At 40.0% G+C, this 25,330-nt stretch overlaps 1 protein-coding gene across 1 annotated transcript in view; it reads left to right on the forward strand.

The window, feature by feature from the left end:
- Positions 1 to 1,280: 1,280 nt before the first annotated feature.
- LOC128260025 (prolactin-releasing peptide receptor) overlaps positions 1,281 to 25,330 on the forward strand; it is a 35,582-nt gene continuing 11,532 nt past the window's right edge. Inside the window, 4 exon segments of the mRNA XM_052992710.1 lie at positions 1,281 to 1,782; positions 16,037 to 17,004; positions 17,006 to 17,269; positions 17,271 to 18,041. Of these exon segments, the coding sequence (XP_052848670.1) occupies positions 16,231 to 17,004; positions 17,006 to 17,269; positions 17,271 to 18,035 (1,803 nt within the window). The 5' untranslated portion in view covers positions 1,281 to 1,782; positions 16,037 to 16,230 and the 3' untranslated portion in view covers positions 18,036 to 18,041.

The raw sequence follows: 25,330 nt of genomic DNA on the forward strand, positions 1-25,330 counted from the left end.
GCGGGGTGCTTAAAAAATATGAAGCGTAATTCCGAAAAGCGGTGGGACTATGTAAAAAGGAAGGGAATCCAGTGGCTCTGAAGGAGTCTCGCCCAAAGTGGAAACTGTTTGTCGACTTGGCTTTAATAAATAAATCGCAGCTGCATCAGTTGTCACATCCCTGTAGCCCTCTCAGCATGTCCTTGACTGCTCGTGATTTCCTGTGGAACTTCCTGGCGACAGATAACAAAACAAATAAGAACATGCGAGTTGGGCTTTGGACTGGTGTATACCCATTAAAAAGGTGTTTTTCTCCAGGAAAAGAATAGATCCCAAGTGTTTGAAATTGTTATCGGAGTACTTCTAAAGAAAGCTGACAAAACAGCGCTTTGCAAGAAGAAGTTGATCTTGTATTTATATTTTTTACTTGCAAATACTTGCAACTTAAAAGTACAGGTAACTTGCCATGATTACTTTTGTATTCTTGCAATTACAGGGTATTTAATTGCGAAAAGTGACGGAATGAGGCGGCAAACCTAAGTTAGACATATATGAGGACGTAAAGAAAGGTAAGCAGGCGATGATTGGATGAGATAAATTTATGGTCCATCTGGTTGAGTGGCAGAGTAAAAAACTTAAAGCCTGATTAGCTAATTGTCTGCGGATGTGAAACACCTATTAAAATAAATTGGTTACATATTTGGTATTCAATTATTATTTGTCACACATATTAATTTTTATAACGTTTTTATTTAAAGCTATAATATGATAAATATTTAACTCAGCTTTGCTTACCATATCCACAGTACATATAATGCTTCTTTAAAGTTAAATATGTTATTCTTTATTCTTCATAATCTACCTCGAATAAGTAAAAAATGTTACCCAAGGACACTTTACCGGTCATAAAGGGTTGCGCAAAAACTTTAGACTTTTAAAACTTTAACATGGCATCACAATTTTTTTTGCCATGGATTTATGAAGTTCACTTTACCAAATTCCTCAGTTTACGGCTCATTTAAAGGCAAAAAGTTATTTTCGCTCATCTCCCTGCCTCGCATATAATTGACAGACATGGTGAGACTCACTCAATTCTGGCTGGGACACTCAACTCCCCTGCAATTGAGTGAGCGAAACGCTGCGTATACGCGATGTGCATCGGCTTCGGCACATTACGTATACGCAGCGAGCAAAAGCACTCAAGTCCCTCGGCTGGGCACGAGCTCTTATCAGCGGCTAACCTGTTGGTCGGCCGCTCAGCCGCCCGAAGTTGGACCGTTCAGTTGCCTGTGATTCTTCGTCGACGGCGGACGTGCAAATCGGCAGAAAACCGGAGGAAAATCCCTGAAGAGATTTTCAAACAGAGGAAATACTGTCTTCGACGGAAGGCTGAAATATTTTCATTGTGCGGTGAAGAACAACTGATAGCGAAAGTGAGAGTGAGGGAGTGTAGAGGAGACCAAACAAGTGCCGGAACGTGCTCGAGTGCCGCCATCCTTGCGGTTTTGGTTTTTGGTTTTTGTGTCTCGAGCCGCTCCTCCCCGTATTTATATCCACATACCCCGTACGCCGTGTTGACACGTCGGCGGTCGCCAGTTTTCGGTTTTTATTTATACACTTGCTTGTACCTGTTTTCCCGTGCTTAGCCGGGCCAAAAACTTTTTGCCTGTGGCCCCGACCCAACAATAATATTTAACGGCCGGAGTGAGAGTTAATGTTTAACTGACTGCAAACCAACTTGAAATTAAATCAATTTGCCAAAAGCAGCTGGAGTGGGAGTGCGAGTGGAAGTGGAAGTGGGAGGTGAGTCTTTGGGCGAAGGAACACAAAAATGTATTTGTTAATAAGTTTGACATGTTTGTTGGGGCAAGCCAAAGTATATCATCCCCGAGTATATTCATTACGATCCGAACAAATTGAATTCCAGTCAACTTTTCTTGCGGCCTTCTTTCTTGGCTCCCACAAAGAAAAGTTTTGTTCCGCTGCCAAAAGACCGGGCCGGAGGCCGGAGTCCCGAAAAAAGCATTCAACTTTTATTTTGTTTTGCGACAAAACAAATAAGTTAGCAAAAAAAGCAACAATAAAATGCTAAAAAGAAACCAAAAGCGAAAAGAGTGATGCGGGTAAAGGAGATAACATTAAGGAAAACCCAATTGCATTTAAAAGAAAACGAAAGCGGTGCGGGGAGGGGAGGGGAAGGGAAGGGAGGCACGTACTCAGTTTACATTTTATGGCCAAATCAAATGGCTTGGCCGTGACTGTTCCTTAATTAAAAATGCAAATTTCCCTTTAATTTTAATGGGCCCTCGAGAAGGAAGAACAAGCTGAGCACAGTCCGAACAACATTCGATTGATTCTAATTGATCCCCTCTGACATGGATGCCAGTCATCCAGTCATTCATCAATTGACGACTCGATAAACAAATGCATTGATTGCTTTGCCCCAACTAGGGCCGAATACTAATGAACATGCTATTCAGGTGGGAATTGGTCAAGTTTGCCCGGCGTATACGTAATGTTAATCATTATTGTCTGGGGTCGAGGCCTGAATAAGTGATAACTAGTTCTCAGATGATTGATGGTTTTGCTTCACTCATTAGTGGAACTTTGATTTCTCATGCAACTCGTTTGCAGCTTAACAAACATTAAGCTTATCCAACTTAATCCGCTCAATCACAAAACCTTCTGCCTTTCGAGACACCCACTGCGTATACGTGATATGCGTGTACATGTCAAGGATTCCAAAAGCCTCAAGCAGTTTGTTGGGTGAATACCCAGAATCCAAAGATGTCTCAAAAAAGAGGGGGAGGGAGAGCGGGGTAACAGGAAAACGCATTTCAATTTGCATATCAGACCGCGCCAACGCTCGCTGATGGCCAGTGAAACTGCTCTTCAAGGCAATTTCAGGTCGCCGAAATCTCGCAACCGAGGCGAAAATTGCTGAGATGGTCGCTTGGCTGTCGTCACTCGATTAAGATGCGTTCGCTTTCCTTTCAATTTGCATTTAAATCGACCTTAGAGGTAGGAAGTGGTGACAAATGGCCGCATTTGGAGGTCAAAAGGCAAGCTGGAACAAGGTATGTTTACCATTTGTAAGTCAATTTGAATGCCTAACTATTGTCAGTTTTTAGGTAAAACGGATTTATTAAACATTGAAAATGTTTAATTGTTTAAAAATATAACTCGTACTTTTGTATTTCAATGAAGTTTTGCTTAACTTGTACCAACTCTGAAATTTGTCTTGGTATTTTGCAATCACTCGTTTTTTCTTAAGGCAATATGCACATTCGGATGAAAATATTTACATGTTTTCAGTAACAGGGCAAAAAAGCCAAACATTGACTTTATGCTGGGAAAAGCTTGTTATTTAAAAAGTGGCTATATTCAGACTAACAAAATATTTATTTTATAACTTTTTGAGCTGAAAACTGGAGCATTTTTGATTGCGATCAATAATTCTTGTCTTTTTTTCATTTAATTACATAATAATATCAGGTTAAATTTAGTTTTCGGAGTATTTAATTTCATAAAGAATTACTTTTAAAAATAATAAATCCTTACGCTTTAAATAATTTTGTGTGCAGTAAATAAGTAAAATGTATATTTTAGAGTATTAATCAGTCGAAACGTTGGGTGGTAAACATGCTTGTTCCTCTCACAAGTACATGTTTTGTGTGCTTTTTTATACCGCTTGCCATTTTTATTGGCAACTAAGTTTTGCATGAATTATGCAAAGGACTGATGGTGCACGGGCGGGTACGCAAATATACATTATATGTTCGTGTGTTTACGAGGGAAATGGCTTGATAAGAAATGCGTAGAGGTGGGTAGCGGCGGCCAGCTGCTTGAATTTATTTGATTTCTCACAGTCGCAAGTCACAGGTGACATTTTTACGGCCCATCTGAGCGATGGGGGCCTCGATCCCTACTTCCCTACTATTCTACATCACAAACCAGAATAACATCGAGTCCAGGGAAACTGAGGAAACTGGGAACTCAGACCACAACACGACCGTAAAACGATTGCCATTCTCAAGGCCAGCAGCGGTTGCCATTGGCATTACCATTGCCTTTGACTTGGTCTTTGGTCTAAGATCCCTTTGCCGCAATGTAATCTCGGCTCCAAAGGGGCAGAGCAAGTGGTGGCCTCCCATTGACAGTCAGTCAGACGTTTGTGGCTAGGATTTTCAAATTTCTCCAGAGACCATCAACCGAGTGGGCCCCACTCGATGCTGCCTTTCAATTTACCTCCATGTCTGGTTATGATTTCGGTCCGTGCAGCTGCTCACTTAACTTTTGTCAATAATTCAGGGCCCACTGGGAAACAAGCTGGGTGGAAGGCATCCTAATGCAGGCCAAAAAATTAATTGCTTTTCAATTAAACGACGGACGGAAAACGAAATAGGGAGGCCAACCGAAAAAAAAAAAATCACTTCGTTGGAGCTTCATGGATTCAGAAAACCGCAACTGGGGGTCCTGGGATTTGGATTGAAGCAAAGACCATTACTGCAGACTGAGGCCCAAACCCAGTGGCCAGCAACGTAATTAATTCTCTATTCATAATGGAGTCTTTGGGGCTGTTTGGTCTTTGGTGGGGAAAGATTTCCAGGGATAACAGATTTATGGCTGAAAATCATGTCAAATTGTACAGATTATTTTGCGTATTTTTTCGGACTTATAAATTATTTGCTTTTGAGCAAAATGTATTAATATATGAGTCCTTAAGAGCTTTTAAAAACTTAAAAAGATCTCTACTCATCACAGGGAATTTCTTATTTTGCAAGTTAATAGGGTGTAAAGTTCGTGTCTAAATAATTCATGAAAAGCCCCTCATTTAAATATAAATGTACAAAAAATTCTTTTACAAAGTTCCGAATGAACTTTTCGCTTTGTCATTTCCCCGAAACATAACCTATTTAGAATAATCTATTCGACGCCAAAGTTTCTCTTTGGCGCTGGGTGGAAGAGTATTTATCGATTCATTATCATATCGCTAACAACTGGTCAGGGTCTTCGCCATCGTCATCGTCATCATCGCAAAGTGGGCAATGCGAAACCTTTCCCACTCCCCACTCTCCGGTTTCCCCGTTTCACCAAACCCCAACCCAAACCCAATCCCATGTCCAATCCCCTGGTGCAACCCCATATCGGGGGTCGAACAGACAGCGGCCACACCGCGGTTCAAATATCATTAAAATGCAAAAATTGACGTGCTACGTAGTGGAGGAGGTTTGAAGGATGGGACCCACAAAAACCCGAGATAATAAGTGGGCGGGGCGGGAATGGGTTTAGCGGAGATCCCGGCCATGAAGTGAACATTTAATTAATTTCGTTTGTTGTCTTGGTACGTTGATTAAAACGCCATTTACAACAGTTTGCCTGCATTTAAGTCAGCGCTAAGTGAGTTGCTTATTAATTTGCATAGACTGTGCCAAAGTGCTTCCCCGCTCGGCTGCACTGCTCTTGTGTGTTCGTTCTTTTTCATGTATTTATAAATGAACATATTGTAGACGTGAATCTGCATAATGATAAATGGAAATTGAGACGAGCCAGGGTATAATCCCGTTTCGGGCCAGCAGCTGGGTTGTAGCTTGGCAACCCAGGATAACTTAATCGCTGTAAAGCAGCTGCCCAGGAAAAGGTCAAGTTTTCATTTTCCAAGAGGTGCTTTTCATTTCAGATTATTGGGGGCTTAGCTTACAGATTAGTCTTTAACAATTGCGAAGAAGTTTCCATTTCAGGTTAAATTTGTGCGCTCTAAGTTAACTCTCTAGGGTTAATTAACCCTTTCATGATATTAATTCCTAGGAAAAGTGATGTTTAATATAATTTGCACACAAAATTTAAATATATTCTTCACAATGCATAAGCATATAACGCATGGTTTTTTGAGAAGAGAATTCTCTTTTCAAAAAACCATGCGTTCATAACAAGAAGTAAACAAACTTTTCTCTTATTTAGAATTCCACGAACATAAAATTCGTGAACTTCTTAGGGTTTCATGTTCTCCCCAGACGCTATAAAAAATGTACGCCCTCACACTTTGTTATGATTTATAATGTAGATGATTTCCGCCTTGCTTTGCCTTCTTTAGCTCTTTTTTTTTTAGGAATTTAAAGCTGGCTTGATGTGAAATTTTCTCTTTAAAAATATTCCCCAGCATTTCAAGAACATTTTTCGGTTATACTAAAGCGATTCTCAGTCTTCAGCTGACCAAAACAGGAGCCAATTGTTGTGGGTTTTGGGTTTCGGGAGCGTTGTCTGCCAAATGGTCGTGGATCCCTATCCCTCATTATGACTGACGACGGGCGAAGACATTTTCCAGTGCACTGCCTTCTGATAAGGACAGTGATAAAGACAATGGAAAAGGAAGGCGCTCCTCGGAGCTATCTCGGTGGGCGGGGCAGGACAACAAACCCGTGGAGCGGCACTTAGCCGGCTGAGAAGGTTCTCCTAGAGCTGAATTTATGAAGCCATTGTCTCCTGCTTAACCGCAAACGACTTGCAGGGAAGCTGCAGTAAATGGTCAATTAATTATGGTCACTGCCCCTTGAACCAGACGCGCACACATGCTCACAATGTGCAATAGCGATGTACATAAATATTATATTAAAACAAAATCACAATTGACTAAATCAAACTTTCGCTTTATGTCTTTAACGTCTTATTTAATGAGCATTTAAACTGCTTATTGACAATAAAATAAATTTAACTTAAAATGACTGCAAGTTAGAAAATTTCGAGCTGTGTGTATTGTTAAGTGTAAAACAGAAAACAAAAAACGGATTTAAATGCTTTAAATAACTATTGGTATTCATTTGCATAATTTGCATAATCGTGTCTTGCCATTAAAAAATAAATAAATTAAGTAAATGCAGTCCTAATCAATTTTTGTAATCAATACATTTTCTTTTCTTTAAAAACTCATTTAAAAGACAACTTTACGGACAATACAGCCTCGATAGTTTTGGATCAACTGTTTTGTCCATCCCTGAAGTGCAGCAAAGTGTGCAATAGAAACCAGAGAAAACAACTTAAGGACGCTTTGACGGAGGACTGGGGGCTCCATGTGTAGTCGCAATAAAATTCATTGATTTTCATTCGGTCGGATATTGGTTGGGCTCGCCATATGTGTGCGAGCCGCCGATGTCGCCGCGTGTTATGCAAGGACATTCGAGCACACAGAGGATGGAGACCCGGACACGGGCAGGACCAAGGCTGAGCAAACAAATGGCGTCAAAAGACAAGGGAAATTGGTTCTGTTATTGTTGCTGTGGCAGCCTGGAAAAGGTTAAACGCCTAAACAAGTGAGCAATGCCAAACAAGCAAAGGCACAAAATGAGCCATACAAACAAGCGATAAAGGAATTTGGCAAAAAGGGTTAACCGAGCGGTGGAGGGGGTGAAACTTTGAAATCTACTGATTATCCTTGAAGTGGAATATGAAAGTCCATCACGGAACCTTACACAGTAAGGCTTAGAGATCCGCAAAGCGATGCTCTACCGTTGAATAGTTGAAGAAAACTTTATTTTAAATGAATAATACAAGTCGCATTGAATGAGAAGTAAAAAAAAACATTTGTCCTACAGTAAATGTAGTTTTCAGCTTAAGTCCACAAAGAGAGTAATGAATAAAAAAGCTAAGAGATTACAGTCTACTTTTACATAAAGGGTTTTTACCTCTCTGATATTATTTATTTTAATGGTTTTTAAAAGTGGTTTGTTTTCATAAGGAGATTTCACTTCTAGGCAAGAAACAGCTGCCACGAGTATATTTTGGCCAAGAAACTGATTCATTTCCACGTCAATGCCCAAGAAAGAAAACATACTTCAAAGCCCGAAAGATAATCGGAAAATACGTCTAGTCTTTGTGGGCTCGAACTGCGAGTGGTAAATGAAATTATTATTGTCCTTGCATATGCCAAATGAAAATTGTGAGTAAACAAGCCGAAGAAAGGAAATGCTGACAGAGGGGCACACAGACAGACACTCAGACGGAGAAAGCGAAAGGAGAGAGGAGAGGGGTACCGAGTGTCCTCGTTAGGCACACCTCTTGCCACTGGTTTTAGTCCTGGAAAGTAAGGCTGCGGTCGGCACGCCCTCTGGCCAAAGCTCCTCATATGCCGCTCACGTCGAAAGTTCAATCGCTGCTGTGTCCTTGGCATTTGCATTTTTATTTCAGCTCCGGCTTGCGTTTCGGTTATTACAACTGGGATGGCAAGTGGGCGGACTGCCAGCCCGTGACAACTGCGAGTGCATATAATTCTCAGAAGTTTCAGCTGCTTCAGCAGGCACTCGCCTGCCAAAAAGCTTGTGCGAAATTGTTAGACATTTAGCCCACGCCCCCAACAGTAGAATGACCAGAAAACGTCCTGTCGCTGTACTGCTGAGCTAAACCCGTTCAGTTATCCTTATCTTAAGGTTGCAGGCCAAACAGAAAAATTGCTTCGTTAGTTTTCTTGAACCCGTGTCTTTTGGCCATTACACGTGTTATAAACACGGGCCTGCGAAGGATAGTTGAAGTTCCAGTGTAAAGAAGCTCGAGTGCAAAGAAGTTCGAGTGAATGTTTTGAAAAGTATCATTTAAAATGCTAGTGAAAACCAACTTTTGCATATTTTTAATTACATTATTTTGAAACCATCGTTATTCGTGCCGTTTTTATATAATATTATATATAAGTTAATAATTAATAGTGCTTAATAAAATAACACATAAGTACTTTATTTTTTCGCGCTACAAGGGTTTAATTATTAAAGGTTTTTCCTCATCGTAAAAATAGATTAAATCATTAAAATTCTCGAAAAATTTAATTTACCAAATTGGGGTGGTCCAAATTTGTATAAAAGTTTTAAGGTCCTCCTCTCACCCTCTTTTAAGGTGATTTTTGATGCATTTAAGGCATTTCAGAAGACATTTGGTAATAAAAATGCGTTTTGGGATCTTCCTATGGTTTCAAACTTTCTGTTGTTTTTGATCAAAAATTTATTTTCGTCCAGGTGGCATAGACTTGGATGGAAAGGCATTTTTGTTATCAAATTCTCAATTCTGCTTTTCAAAAAAAAGTATTATTGCTCTCCATATTTGGACTTCACTTTAAGCGCGATCAAAAAGTTGACTGGCTTACGTGTCGTAAAAGTAATTTCTATGGAAAATTTGAGACCAACTTGAATCAAAAACTATTGAATTCAATCTAGAGATTACGGTTATTTTTCGGACCACCCTGTTTATGTTTATTAATAAAGAAACTATCTTAAAGATTTTTAGTTAGGCTTAATTTCAGTCAAAGCCTTGAAAATTTAGCATATTTATAGGGATTAAATTGTTTAACAATGTTTCAGCAGTGTGTGCTGTTGTAAACAAAGCTTGAAAGTTGTTAAACAGTCATCCAAGCCAAATATGGTACTCGAAAAGCTTAGATTGCTGGCAATCAAAAGATGTCGCCCCTTATTGTTGTTTTCATTGTCGAGCTCAATTTTCCACAGATCATAATTGGCCTGACCACTTTTTGTGTGTGCGCGTGGTGGACCCGTGGCAATTGTAATTGCTCGCTATATTCAAATTGTATTTTTTCGAGGGATTTTAAAGGTCGTCGAGGAGGCACTTACCACCCACACACACACACAGCCATCAGTCCGTTGTGAGGGACTTTTGGTCTCTGGATCTGATGGCTCTTTGGCCGCACGCCTCGTTGAACTTTAGCCAAAAGTGGCCGTGTAATTTGTATGAAATTCGTTTTGGTTTCCTACGTTTTTATTTTTCGCTTCTCTACTTTAAGTGGCTCGTGTTAGCAAACATTTCAATTTTCGAATAGACTGTCAGCTGTGCGGGGGAAAAAAACTGGGTGAAAACACGCCCAACTGGAGGAGAAGCCATCGAAACGGGGCCATCGGTAGGCTGACTTGTTTACATTTTGGCTCGACTGGCTGTGTTTGCATTGGCATCAGAGAGGCGGTGAAAAAAAAAAGGAAAAATTGGAGTCGGACTGGCCCGCCCTTGGCCGTAAATTCATGCTAAAACAATCTTATTAATGGCTATAAGGGCCCTTCCTGCCCCAATCTTTCTAATAATGTTTAACTGCGATTTTTATATGCGATTTCTGTTTTTTGATAAAATATTACCGCCTGGATTTCCTGTTGCCGTTGCCGTTGCCGATTTGTTGTTGCCTGCCAATTTTAGCCATTTAGTTTGATTTCGGTGTTATCTTTATGCGAGTGCCGCTGACTCTTATCGCCGGTTCTGTCCACACAGACCTTAATGGGCTTAGCCCGGTCGCATTGGGGGATTGGGGCCACATTCTGGAGAGGAGCTCCTCTCGTGTCGAAACAATTTGCTATTTTTGCCGTTTTTATTTAGCATTAGAGTTTGGTCAGGGTATTGGCGGAGCATAGATTAAATCACAGGTTGTTCAGAAAAACATCTTAATTTATTTTTAATTGCAGGCTAAGTTAAATCATCAACATTATCATTACCTATGTTACTATTATAAAAGTTATAATAACTTTTAAGTTGTCTAGTTTTTTGTTTTGTTAAAGTTTTAGCATCTATGTTGATGAAAAAATCTTTATAACATCCATGTGCAATTTGAAAAACATTTCATTTAATATAAAATGTGTCCCGGCTTACCAGGACTCGAAAAAAAAATTAAATTGGCATTAAAAGAAAAAAAAATTGTTAAGATTAATTTTTATAATCAGGAAGTTCAACTGCATTAAAAGATAAAAAAAAATTGTTAAGATTTATTTTCATAATCAGGTAGTTCAACTGCATAGGAAAACTTGTCCACCTATGAATAAGTTGTCGGTTTTATTTTGTTTGCTACCAAAATGTTTCAATTAATTCCCAATTGTATTATTTTGAACTTCTAAATTGGTAGTGGCTAGATAGTTAATTATGCTTAACTTACGTTTTAACTTTCCGCTTTATAAGCTTGTTAACAGCTATTTAAATAAAAGGTATGTGCTTATATAAATCAAAATTGAGGAAGCATCATAATAAATCACCAGACGAAGAGTATTTAAGTTTCCCCGCTGAATGAAGTTCTATTTTATTTTCGCCCATTTATGACTATTATTTTGATGCAGATATATTTGGATTTTGATATATGCGATTCGGTTTGTGCAAATATATATTCGGAATTTATGTGTCTATCGTAAATGTGGCAAGCACTCGCTTTGAGTGAGTCACTGAGTGGACGACTTGCCCTCGATTCGAGTGCATTGTGAGCCCAAATGGAAATAATTCCCTAATTAGTTGCCGGGCATATAAATCAAACAAATAAATTAGTACGCCGCAGAGCTCATTCGAATGAATTTATATCTTTGCCAAAGAGTCATATGCGTATGAATGATTCTCAACCCGACATTTCAGCGATATGCAAAGTGGCTGCTTACGAGTTTGGCAAAAATTTAAAGTGCCAGCGAATGGCAAGGGCAGAATAGCAAACACAAAATTGAACATATTCGAGCACAATTTTAATTAAATTCCGCGTCATCAATCGATCCATGACACTGACACTGACACAGACACTGAACACATGTTCCCATCGCGGCCTCAACGGATTGGGTCCGTTCATCTGTCTGGATCTCTAATCCGCTGAGTAATTTCCTTGACGGCGGACAAAACTTTCTCCTCCTCGCAGCTTTTTTTGAAGCGAAACTAACGTCAAAGTTGTGCGCGTACTTTGTAATTGATTATCATAAAAATAGCCATGTTAATTAGAGGAAAAGCTGCTTCAAGGCTCTCTGCGGCATTGATCACTGGCCAATGCGACCAAATCATTAGCGTAGGAAAATATCGTGCCTGCTAATGGCATAGTTTCCGTCTGTTGGCCGGAGGGGCAGGTATTCGAGGTTTCCCGGAAGTTTCTCCAGGCCAAAAATGCCAAAAAGTAGTTGATGCCAACTAAAGCCGGCACGCAAAAGAACTTAAACAACTTTACTCTTGACTACCCCGCTGGAGAAAATAAAAACATTTCATCTGATGGAATCAAATGAATAAAATTAATTGAATAACTTAAGTGCCTACTTTAAATAGTCAGTAAACTCCTCTTTGGTTTAGACATTATGATATATCTATTGTTTTCAATAAAATCTGATTGTTGCTCTTATGTTATACGATTGATATTCAAATAAGTGTATCTGGATTGGCGTTTGATTTCCGTTTAATATCTGGCTATTATCACACGGTTGCTTATTTGAAGTATAAAGACTAGCTTTGGTAATAAAAATTCCATTATATAATGATGAACAATTTTGCTTATAATTAAAGCATAGTTTACAAGAAAGGAAGCAATATACCCTTGCAGCTATTGCAAAAATTAAATATTCTAACACATTCAATTTGTTTTCTATTTAATTTTGCCTGGCTTTGAGCTGCCTATAAATGAGAAATCAAAAAGGCTTTAGGCGAATAAAAGAAGCGAGCTGTTGTCCTTTTTATTCCCTCTCTTTTTTTTAGCATTGGGTTTGACTATCCTGCGCACCCATTAACTGCCTCCGCAGTCCATTGAGATACGCTTTAACTGCATCTTTAAGCCCGAAGCGATGGAAATTCATTAATGGTTTTTGCCCTCTGGATGGCTGTTGCACCTTTTCGCCATAAAATTCCCCAAGCGACTATAAGTAGGCCATATACTGGCACTTATAGGAGGAGTCGAACAGTTTGTTGTGGCCGTTTTTGCTCTCGGTACTGCGGCGCCAAAACAAAATCCCATTAAAGTGAGCGTTTGTTCTCGTCCCGGCCATATAGCCTTGTTTCATTACGTCACGGGCTCAAAGATAAATCGTTGCCGCAAAAGACGCTGAAGCGACAGGGAGCCAATACACTGAGCAAAAATTGTCAATTTTGAGTTTAGTTTTTAATTTATAAGTTATCTGCCAGTATAGAAATATTTTATACAACATAGGCATTCTGGTACATTTAACTATTTTTGAAATTAATAATTGTTTATCATTTATATAATATTATATATGTTTTGGGATAAATAAATTTTTTTTTGTTTTCTTAGTATATTTATTTGCTAATAAATATTGAACTTTATAGAACTTTATACGCGGTATTTTAGTTTTCAGTTAATAAAGAGTACCTATATGTTTTTTTTTTTGTTTAAAGCTTATTCAAAATTTGTTGATAAAGTCATGACTTTTTTAAATACTTAAATCATAAAAATTAAATTATTTTGTAGTCCTTTGGTTTTTTATGTTATCTTGTTTATCACTTTCTATAATATAACTCAAATTAAGATGTGTCGGTTAAATTTTTAAATGCCTTAGTGAAAGAACAAATATAAATCACCTTCAGAAGTACTTTTTGTCCTTAGTGTAGGACATAAAAGCGAGACAAAAAAGGTGACAAATGCATCAAAATTAAAATTACGAAGTGCCGCAGATCAGGAGTTTTGAGGGCGGGGCAGGATTGGCCGTCAGCAGGATGACACACTCAAGCTGCTTTGTGCTGCTTGTTAGTAATGATAATGGGAGTGCGGCGCGTGATCCCAGCAGAAGGACGGACAATGGGCCAGGCGAAGGACCAGGAACCAAGGACCAAGAACCAGGAGCCAGAATGATGCGGATGATGGCGATGATTATGTCGTCGACACTCGGGGCTTTTCAATGCCGGCTGCTGGTAATGATTTTGATGGAGTTTATGGCTCCAGCCAGCCCAGCCCTGGAAAAATGCGTTCATAAGAAGAAAGACAAAACAAAAAATTGTTAACTGGCAATTTTTCTTGTTTCCCACGTTATTGTACTCTTATTACATAGCATCCGGCATTCGCGGGTTTCTCTTCCTTTGCCATAACCTGGGCCAGCATTCTATTAATTTATCAAAATGATTATTTTTCTGCCCTTGTGCCCGCGGCGTTGAATTCTTTTGACATTCTTCCTGTTAACCGGATTGCAGAACCTCCAGGCATTGCATAACTTTCGCTAATATCTTGAGTAATTCTTAACAATTTCTCCTATTTTCGTTCTCTTTGATAAATTGTCTTTTATATTTAAAAAAAAAAATAATAAACCAGCAAGAGCATATTAAGTTGTCACTTTCGCAGTGTTCTTCCTTGCGAAGAATTTTTAATGATTGATGATTTGTTATAAATTCATTTGACCAATTTACTAATAATGCATTGCAAGTGTCATAAATTACATACATTCTTTTAAAAAGTTGTTACAAACTTTTTAAAGGATTTGTAGAAACCTTTTTCTTACCTCTAATGACACAATGGTCTTGAGTTCTAATTAAATTTTGCCTTCGGCAAAGCATTTGCCCTGTTGAGTTGACTATAACGGGCTTGTATCTGTGACCCAGGGTGTTCATTAGACATGTGTTCATTAAACTCAGAAATTCAATTTGCTGCCTTGTAAAGTTTCCACAAACTCCTCCGAATGTCTGTGATTCTGGGGCGTTGCATTATCCGGCTTTGGCTTGAATATTCTACGGATTAACTAACAGCAATCGGGGGGCTCTCAAATGCACCTGCATTTTTGGCCAAACTTTTCCGAGCTGTTGTTGGGGAATCCAATTAAATTTGCATTTAGTTGCTGTACGTGATCAGAAGCCATCAGCTATCTGCATATTTGCATCGTTGGATTCTGTTTGCTTGGTTAGTTGCCAAAACTTTTGGCCTTCGGTGGAAGCAATAAAATTCCCTGAACTTCCTATTGTAAACACTAGTTTAAATGCCACCCATGGCCAGGCTCCTCAATGATGGTACAATGGTGGGATTACCAATTGTTTGGGCCTACTGGTATCAGGCAATTAACGATTGTTCCGATTGGTTGCAGCGGCAAATTGCGAACCCCTAGAAATTCCAGCCCAGTTTACTTCTGACCACGATTTGGCATTGACCAGCTTCCACATCTCTAAACATTCAGTTCTCAGAACAAAGAGCTCTACTTTGGCACTAAGATGTATAATTACTTTTAGAGCTTTATGTTCCCAAAATTGCACAACTAAAGGTGTTAAATTTAAAAGCTTTGTGGCTATTTGTTGATTTAGCAAATAAAATTATTTTCTGTGCACAGAAATGAAAATTGCTGGTGCTTCCCAAGACAACTCATCTCCGGCTCAAGGTTGTCCGAAAGTAGTATCAAAGTTGCCCAGTTAGAGACAGAAACTGTCACATTGGCATTGTTTTTAATAATAGGCAGGAACCAAGCTGGGAGCTCTTCTGACAGCAACTAAAAATAAAAGCCAGTCGGGGCAACAACTTAATCCCTTTTGGCCAAAAAGCAGACGAACAAAAGGCAGAACAGAACAAGTGAAACCAAGTTTTTGGGGTGGAAGAAAGGTCGAATGGTGGAAGGGTGGATGTACGGCAGAGAACTTAGTTTTTAAATCCGTTAAATACTTGTTCCCTGCTGAAAACTTGGAAATAAGTTGAGTTTTAGTAGTCAATTTTATGGCGATTCTTACCATGATGTTACATGGCTATAAAGCTTTTATAATAATCCATTTAAATGAACTTCTGTAAAAATCTGCAATGCGTAGCGATGCAACGCAAGCTTTTTCTGGCAATTGCACTTTAAACTAAAGATAGTAAGGTAACTTAAATAAGTTGAATACTTTTGGCGGGAAGTTCTTAACTTTATAAACAAATCTTTTAAATTCAGTAATTAATTTGAGTTATTTATTGACTAACTTAAAATTTATAAAGTACTAAATTATTAAATAATATCATAATTAGGTTAAATTAACCTACATGGAAGTGCTATAGAAATCAATTGGTTTTAGAAATCACTTTTAAAGGTGTCTAAAAGTAGGCAATAAAGAATAAAAAAAGCTGAAATTCCCATAGACTTAATGCGAATGAAGACGTTTCCATTTTTTATTGCATACTTTCAAAATAAAACAATTGGATTGTTAACAAATTTATCTAAACTTTATTGTTAACTATTTAAAGTAAATGCATTTTTTAAATGGTTTACTAATTCATATAAATGAAAATAATGCATTTTCATTAGATTTTCAATGTTTTCGTCTTGGGGTACACTTTTACTGGCCTTTTTTTTCCCAATTCCACATCTTAACTTAAATCTCTATTATTTCTGTTTGCTTTCAGAACTCAAAGTCTCAGTCAATTAGCAATGACGGCTCAGTGAGCAGCTGAGAACGAGGTTTTTGGCCAGGCCATCGAGTAAGGAGCTCAATTCCGGCGACGACGGAAATGGCTGCTTAAGTGGTGCGCATCCGAACCGGAACCACCGGCAGCCGAGCACACAACCGCCACTCAACCCATTAGCCGGGCCCACAAAGATGGCCAACTTGAGCTGGATGAGCACTTCCAGCAGCAGCATCACGAGCACCACCACCCAGATTCCCCTGGCCAGTCCGACCAACTGGAGCCTGACTCCGCCGGGAACCACTAGCTCGGCCATCCTGGCGGATGTGGCCGCTGCTGCAGCTGCTGCGGCGGCGGCGGCAGCGGAGGAGGACCGGAGCGGCGGGATCATCGGCAACCAGTTCGTGCAGATCTTCTTCTACGTCCTGTACGCCACCGTCTTCGTGCTGGGCGTCTTCGGCAACGTGCTGGTCTGCTACGTGGTGCTGCGCAACCGGGCCATGCAGACGGTGACGAACATATTCATCACGAACCTGGCCCTCTCGGACATCCTGCTGTGCGTGCTGGCGGTGCCGTTCACGCCGCTCTACACGTTCATGGGCCGCTGGGCCTTCGGCCGCAGCCTGTGCCACCTGGTTTCCTTTGCCCAGGGCTGCAGCATCTACATATCCACGCTGACACTGACCTCCATCGCCATCGACAGGTACTTCGTGATCATCTACCCCTTCCACCCGCGCATGAAGCTCTCCACGTGCATCGGGATCATCGTGAGCATCTGGGTGATAGCCCTGCTGGCCACCGTGCCCTACGGCATGTACATGAAGATGACCAACGAGGTGGTCAACGGCACGCAGCTGGCCAACGAGACCCTGGTCCAGGCCACGCTGATGCTGAACGGCAGCTCGGGGTACGTGGAGGAGCCGGACGCCACATCGGCGGCCCAGGCCTACATGCAGGTGATGACAGCGGGGCGGAGCGGGGGCGCAGATGCCTTACGTGCGGGTGTACTGCGAGGAGAACTGGCCGTCGGAGCAGTACCGGAAGGTGTTCGGGGCCATCACCACCACGCTGCAGTTCGTGCTGCCCTTCTTCATCATCTCCATCTGCTACGTGTGGATCTCGGTGAAGCTGAACCAGCGGGCCAGGGCCAAGCCGGGCTCGAAGTCGTCGCGGCGGGAGGAGGCGGACCGGGATCGCAAGAAGCGCACCAACCGCATGCTCATCGCCATGGTTGGGCGTCTTCGGCCTCAGCTGGCTGCCCATCAACGTGGTGAACATATTCGAGGACTTCAACGACCGCACCATCGAGTGGCGCTTCTACATCCTGTTCTTCTTCGTGGCCCACTCGATCGCCATGAGCTCCACCTGCTACAACCCCTTCCTCTACGCCTGGCTGAACGAGAACTTCCGCAAGGAGTTCAAGCACGTGCTGCCCTGCTTCAATCCCTCGAACAACAACCTGATCAACATCACCAGGGGCTACAATCGCAGTGACCGCAACACCTGCGGTCCGCGCCTGCACCACGGCAAGGGGGATGGGGGCCTGGACGCCGACGACCAGGACGAGAACGGCATCACCCAGGAGACGTGTCTGCCCAAGGAGAAGCTGCTGATCATCCCGCGCGAGCCCACATACGGCAACGGCACCGGCGCCGTCTCGCCCATCCTCAGTGGGCGGGGCATCAACGCCGCCCTGGTCCACGGCGGCGACCACCAGATGCACCAGCTCCAGCTGCAGCCATCGCACCACCAGAGCGTGGAGCTGACGCGGAGGATACGCCGGCGCACGGACGAGACGGACGGCGACTACCTGGACTCCGGCGACGAGCAGACCGTGGAGGTGCGCTTCAGCGAGACGCCCTTCGTCAGCACGGACAACACCACCGGGATCAGCATCCTGGAGACCAGCACGAGCCACTGCCAGGCCTCCGACGTGATGGTCGAGCTGGGCGAGGGAACCGGCGCAGGCGGAGGGCAGCTCGGGCGGCGGCTCAACTGAGACAGGGTGAGTAACTGCGGGGAGTGTTTGGTTTAATGGGAGTTGCAAGGTATCATGATTCGCACAAATGGGATGGACACATCATAAATATTTCTATGAGGATCACATTCATGGCATTGTTAGATTAGGTCGCAGGCTTATCATGAAAAGATCACATTTCGTAATTTTCAAGAAAATTCATTGGCAAATTATTAATCAAATCTCAACCCTTTGACCTAATAGAAAATCCGTGTTTCGGTCATAACTTTTATTGAATAGGATATTTTGTATCTTGTTAAACTTGTTTTAAAATTCCCAATCGATTGGCATTCAAAGATGTGTTTGGAAAATTTTCGCCTAAAGGTAATAAATAACCTTTTTTTATATTAAAGAACTTTCAATAAATAATATTTACTTTATTTAACTCAGTCGGTAGATTAAAATTAGCAAGTTACTTATCTACAAGTTTAAAAAACCACAATCCAATTTATTTTTATATTTATTGACCGAGTCAAAACAGCCAAAAAGTTTATTTTTAGACCAATTTGAGTTATAAGTTTAAAACATTCTTTCGAAGTTAACTGAAAGTTTGCTCATATCAAGCCAACAACAGCAGCAGCAGCAGCTACATTGATCCCTATCACAAAAGAATCCGCCCAAATTCCATATCCTTTTAGTGACAAGGAGAGAGTCGAGTGGATTGCAAGCTCATGGCTTGATTGCGATTGTGCCGCAACGAAAATTGCTTGCCGAATCACAGAGAATTTTGATGAAGGAATCATCCATGCTTTTTCTTCCCGGACAAAGAGCAGCCCATTAGTGGGAGCGAAAACGTAGCAAGCCTGCATGGGTTTTATAAAATTTGCAGTAAAAGCAGGGCGAACTTGCAGCATTCCCACATTCGACCCCCGGCCACAAAGGCCAGCATCTGGCAGCAGGATTTTCCAGTTTTGCCAGTGCTCGGGCCAAATTTCGTTTGTCGAGCTGCAGTCTGGGAAAAACACTTACCTGCATAGCATTACTCGTACCCCGTTGAGCAGTAAATCAACTGCCATGAGTCAGCCAAAAGTTGCTTCCTGTCAGCGCACAAATCTCGACCTCCAGAAGTTTCGCTCCTCGAGGAGGTAATAAAAAGTATATATTTAGTATATTTTTGGAGGGGAACGACTGGTTAGCAGGCGAAAATTTCTGACAGTTTGATACTCTATTGAAATTGATGGAAAAACAAACACCATAATTGCATTTTAAGCAGATGAAAAACAACAATCAAGAATGTTAAGGATTCAGCACAATTTCCCAATTTTAAAGGAATTTGTGAAGGTCAGAAAAAGAAACAAATATAAATACAACACTTGGCTCTATAATAAAAAAAAAAAAAAACAGTTTTAATGGCGTCAGTTTAGTCAGAATCAATCAAAACGAAACATAATCCATATAGAAAATACCTAAAGCTTCATGCTGCACAAATTTTCCTAAGAATTTTGTATTCATTTAAATTGGACCTGAGTTTCGTTCCCATTGAGGAAACATACACATATAATTTTCAAGAGCATTTCTGCTTCGACATAAGCTGCTTAGAAAGCAGCAGAAATCGTTGCGCATAAAGTTTCTTATTCCAATGGCCAGCAGAAGAACTTTTGAAGTCCGCCGGAGGCTGTGAGTCCGTGACTGATGGCCAGGACTTGGTAATGGATTGCAGAAATATGAAAAACGTGCCGACAATAAAGCGACCCTTTAACGTCTCCGCCTTAATTTCTTAGCCAAGATTGGTTGGGTGCACTAGCACAAATATACGTTCCTAATATATGTACACAAATTACCAACTAAATTGGGCCCAATGCTAATTTATAGTCTTTGGATCCAATGTTATACAGATGTCTAGCCAACGAAAGGGGCCATAAAGTTTATAAATACTTTTAGTGCGATTAAAGCGAAGAGTTGACGCCAGCAAGTATATTGGAAAGATCTAGTTGTTTAATTTAAAATTGTTTAAAACAACACGAATTCTACTAGAGATTATAATTTGTTTTTTTTTTTCGAAATTGAATGAAATATTTGTTTTGTTATTTATACAATACTTCTGTAGTTTGACGCAGGTTTTTTTGCCACTCACATGCAATCTCCTAATAGTTTTACCCTCAATCCTATAAGAGTGAAAAACAAATTCATTTGCTGGATAAGCCGCAAGCAAAAAGTATATTTGCTAAGTATTATTAATGCAGTTTGCAACACTCGACCAAATCTCTGAAAACCGGCTATCTTTGAGAGTTAATAAAGTGGAAAAATATAGTAAATGGATGAGATATCACATGGCGCCTAAAGCACTATAATATGTGTGTACATTTTAGTGGCTTTCCTCAATCTGGCACAAAGTATGCACTCAGTGAAATATCAACTAGCCAGAGGATGTGCTTGTTTGCATTTGGGTTATGTTTGCGGTGGGTTTTCGAAAGCACCGACACAGCCAGATGCCCAACGAGACCAGGATGTGTGAGTGGCGAAGGACCCCCGGCTAATGAATTATTCAGGCGGGTCGTTAGCAGAGCACAATCCCCACGACTCTGCCTAATTACCCTGCCTGCCTGGGAGACTGAGAGGCTGGCTGGACAGTGAATAAGCGCAGCTCCTGTGGCCAGGACCACTGGCATCGAGTGGCAGAATGGGTCTCAACGTATGAATGAATGAATGAATGAATGAATCAACGAAGAATGCCCGGCATATCTCAAATAGGTATCTCTGCAAGCTGAGACCGACTCCAATCTCCTCACCGAGATAGTTGCATGTCCGCCTATCTGCATTATGCATGAGGTTCACTGCTCCGCATTTAGAACAGTCTGCGCCGGACTCCGAGACTCGTTCTGTAAGCAAGTGAGAAACTTTATTTAACAACTTGATTTTTTTCTGTATATGACCACACTAACAAAAAATTAAGAGGGAATTTCTATATTTTGTTGTAATACTGAGTACAGATTTCTAATTAGAACAATATGACAAGAAATAGTTTTAAAATGAGAAAACGCGTCGTTTAGAGCCTACTTTTAATTTACCCTTAAAACAAGAAAATGTCATAATAACGTATTATTTTAAATAGTTATACTATCATGTTGTTTATTAAATTAAAAAGAAAGAAAAACCCCTTTCTGAATTTTCAAAAAATTGTGTCAGAAATAACTGGAATTTGAAATAAGAGGACGCCTTTCGAAATAAATGTAGACCAGACCTAAATTTTATTGTTGCATACTTTTACACACCATTTAATTAGATTCAAAAGACTACAGACGTGTTTGGCACCCCCAACCAAAGATTATTTAGTACTGAGTACTGAAGCAATCATTTTTAGAAGCTAATGGTGCATTTTCATTCTCCAACTGATTTTTCTCAGTGCAGACAGCTGCATGTCTGCTAATGGCAAATGGCTGCAAAAAGTTCTTGTGACTTCGATTGAGAACAATGTAAGCCGGACAGCAACTGATAACTGCTGGAAAGTTTTCAGACTAAAAGTGTTGGGTAGAAAGTTTTCTGCTTGTATTTAGATTAAATTTGCAACAATTTGAAACACTCACCGCAGTAAGTTTTCTGCCGCCACCACACGGCAGCAAATGAAAATGTTGTGGCACTGGCACAGAGCTGCAAATGGTTAAGTGCAGACCAATTTTTCGCACGTTTTATCTATGAGGTAACTAAATGTATTTGTTCATGAATTTGATAACTTAAAAATTCAATTATTTTTAAATTGTATATTTGTTAAAAATCAAAGTTGTTTGTCAATATAAAAGATTGGCAAGCAAACGTGAGAGTGCATTTAAGTGGCCTAATATTTTTGGCTTGGAGTAGATTCATATCTATGGAAATGAAAATTTTGAAATGGGCTAAATTGATAACTATCTTCGGTATATTGCAACAGATATTTCTCTTAAATAAAACAGCAAATATAATTAAACTCCTCTATTTTTCGGAATGCCGTTTGCCATTGGGCTTTATTGCTACTCGTTAACCTTTTATTTACTTTGTTTTATTCTCCAATCGAATTTGAATTCGCAATCCGCATTTAGACCGAACAGCAATGCATTTCCCATTTTCCAGGCCCCTCAATCAATCACACTAAAAGTGCATAATGGTGTTGTAAAATCAAAGAGTCTGATTAAACCGATACTAAAGCGATACCAAGGGCATAAATATCGAGAGTTTGGCAAACATGCCACGCCCCCATCCATTCAGGGGGGGGTTGGAGAAATGTACATGTGTGTGTGGGTGTGTGTGTGTGAGGGTGTGGATTTAACGGCTACAATAACAAGGACTTTGGCTGCTTATCAGACAGACACCCACACTCCCGCATAAAGAGGAATAACATTATTTCAATATGTACTTACACTCGATGCGAAATGTTTTTGGCATTGGCTGGCAATAAAAAAAATATTGCCTGGCATTAACTTGTTCACGCGATCGTCGCAGTCCTCGAAAACGGGGATTTAAAGTGTTATGAAGCATGTGTTCCCTTGGGCAATATCACGAGAAGTTGACGCTTGATGTATAAGTATAAAGTTAAGGCGGGGGTTAATGCAATGTCTGAGCAAGGTTCTTCTGAAGAATCATAGTTACGTCTTAAGACAAATACTTAAATTTTCCTTAAAATATATTTTTTTAATTTAATTCTCTTAAAAGAACCATTCCTTTATATATGACTTCTCATATAATCACTATGTCTGAGTGAGGTTACATATTTAAAAAATCTATAATATTAAATAATAAAATATAAAAGTCAAGTTTAAGATAATTGTTGAATTTGTTGAAGTTTTAAAAAAATATTTCTATTTTGTCTTTAGTTTTTATAAAGATTTTCCCTTAGATCAACACCTCTGGCTGGCAAAATAAAATATCCAAGCCCCCGGGCTTGGGCACTTAAGGATTGGTACATAAAATCGTATTTATTCTGTCGGCAGATGCTGAATAAACCATCTCGAATGACAGACAGATATTTGACGTGAATGTCTGTTTGTGCGGAAATAAATACGTTTAATGAAGTTCCCTTTGGCCAAATGACACAACAGGAAGTCTCTAATTGATGCCTGAAATGTATCCTTGTTCGCCGCCTCTTCATCTTCATCTGCCTCACAGATTTGCCACAGATTTTGCATTTATCTGATTGGCTTAAGATAGAAAAAAAAGGCAAATTTAAGAGAGAGATTTTGCTGAGATGTTTGCAATTGATATTCAGTTCGAAACACCATTAAAGCCTTTTAACAAATTTAAAGCAATTTAAAGCTTTTAAATCGTTTAAAATGATTTACTGCTGCTTTAATGATATTTACAATAAGAAGACAATTTATTAGATTTATATACAATTAAACAATGGTTTTATTCATTTTCTACCTGTCTTTTTAAAGTAATAACAACAACCATTATTAAAAACATTATTAAATATAAAATTGTAGAATTTTGTTCTTTTTGAAAAGGATACCAACATTTATTTTGCAATTATTTTAACATGGCGGTCATACATGGATCACTTGATAAGGGTCGTGATCTTATTTAATTCCCTTTAAAAACGATTTCAATTCCTTTTTTAATTTTAAGGAGAATATTTCTTAGACTGTATTGCCTTATTTGGCCGATACCATGATGAAACTTATCTGACCATTGCAATTTCGCCTACGCTTTTGCACTCAACTCAAAGTGTTTGGGCGGAAATCCAGCCATATATGGATGGCCTTTGTTTGGCCGTTGGAGTGCTGGAACCCACATGGTCATCGGCTAAAAACAAACAACAAACACGACCATTAGAGCGGTGGGCGGATAAAAGAAAGGGCCCTGGACTCGGACTTGGCCAATTAAGCAATTACGCTAACAAGCTTTATTATGTTGGGCCAGCAGGGCTGAAACCAACAATGGCCACTGACCCACCCACCCAGGAAACTAGCCAAGGTGTTGAGCAAACAATTAAAACGGAAAGCGCAAAGGACAACAGAAGGATGGCGCCCCGATTCCGGTTCTAGTTGGAGTCTAATTGGAGTCTGGGCCAAGACAAGTCGGAATTTAAAGTGGGCCAGATTAGGTGCTAAGAACAGCCTGCGGAAAATTTATGAGAGAACAGTTTATTTCTCCTGCTCGCCCGTCGGCATAAATTATAGAAAACAAGGGACCTTCCGGCGAACCCCTAAGGAGTTGCCTGTCCGCAAAGGAAAAACAGGAAAAGACGGGAAACTTTCGACACATTGAAATTGATGGCCATAAATTTTATTGACTTGTTGTCGGGCTGCTAGAGTGGCTGCTCAGTAAAATGCTCTATGAATATGTATATGTACGAGTATATGGCAGTTGCCATCAGTTTGTTGCCGCTTTTTATGTGGCAAACGATTATGAGGCACCCAGACATGTTGAACTAGGCTTAGTTAAACAGTCCCAGCGTTTAACTCACTCATCCAAAGTGACCCCCGACAATTACGACTGGCCAAAGGGGTTGTGTATATAGATGTACTATATACACAAAGTCATGTCCGGCACGTAGAGTTTTCCCCAGCAGAAGCATCCGCTGGAATTTCTGTCTGACTTGGCAGCCGTTCGGTTTACACTGGCTGGAGCGGGTTTGATCAAATTAAAAGACTTTCAATATTCATATTTCAATTTAAACGCAGCGAGTGGCCGACGAAAACGATTGGCGAACAAGTGAAAAGGAAAACAATTTTATTAGAACACTTATTTAACTTGGGGAAATTCAATAAGAGATTGTTTAGACTTATTGCCTGCCGGGTTTCTGGAAATCACAAAAATTAAATTGACTTATACACTCCGCATTTGCCATTGAATTATGTTGATTTGAATTAATTGTTTCTTAATCTATTCTTAGCGAAATTGTTATTAGACACCAATCAATTAATATAACTCAAGACATAATTTGTATTTCTTAAGCTATTTGATTCCAATGTTATTTGCACACTTATTAATTATTCAAGTAAAAATGATTAAGTCCAACTAAACTTTGTAAGAAATTTCCTATTCAATTAAATTTTCTTTAACAAAGCTATATTTTGTCCAATTTTTGACAGAGGCTTTTCATTCTTAATACAAAAAACCAGTTTTTTGAAATTAATTTAAAATAAAGCAATGTGAAACATTTTTTCTTTACTTTCACATTGAATTATTGTGAGAGAATTAACGCAGATAGAGGCTAAAAGAAAATAATTTTCTGACTGAATTCATTGATTTATAAAATTAAGCTCTTTAAGGGCATTTATCCAATTAATCAAGTTAATTTCGTCCAGTGTCCTGCCTAATCGAAGGGAAGTGCGTCAGAGTGTGTGACGGCTTAATGTCTGCCT

The sequence above is a fragment of the Drosophila gunungcola genome, assembly GCF_025200985.1.
Source record: "Drosophila gunungcola strain Sukarami chromosome 3L unlocalized genomic scaffold, Dgunungcola_SK_2 000014F, whole genome shotgun sequence".
NCBI classification, from domain to species: domain Eukaryota; kingdom Metazoa; phylum Arthropoda; class Insecta; order Diptera; family Drosophilidae; genus Drosophila; species Drosophila gunungcola.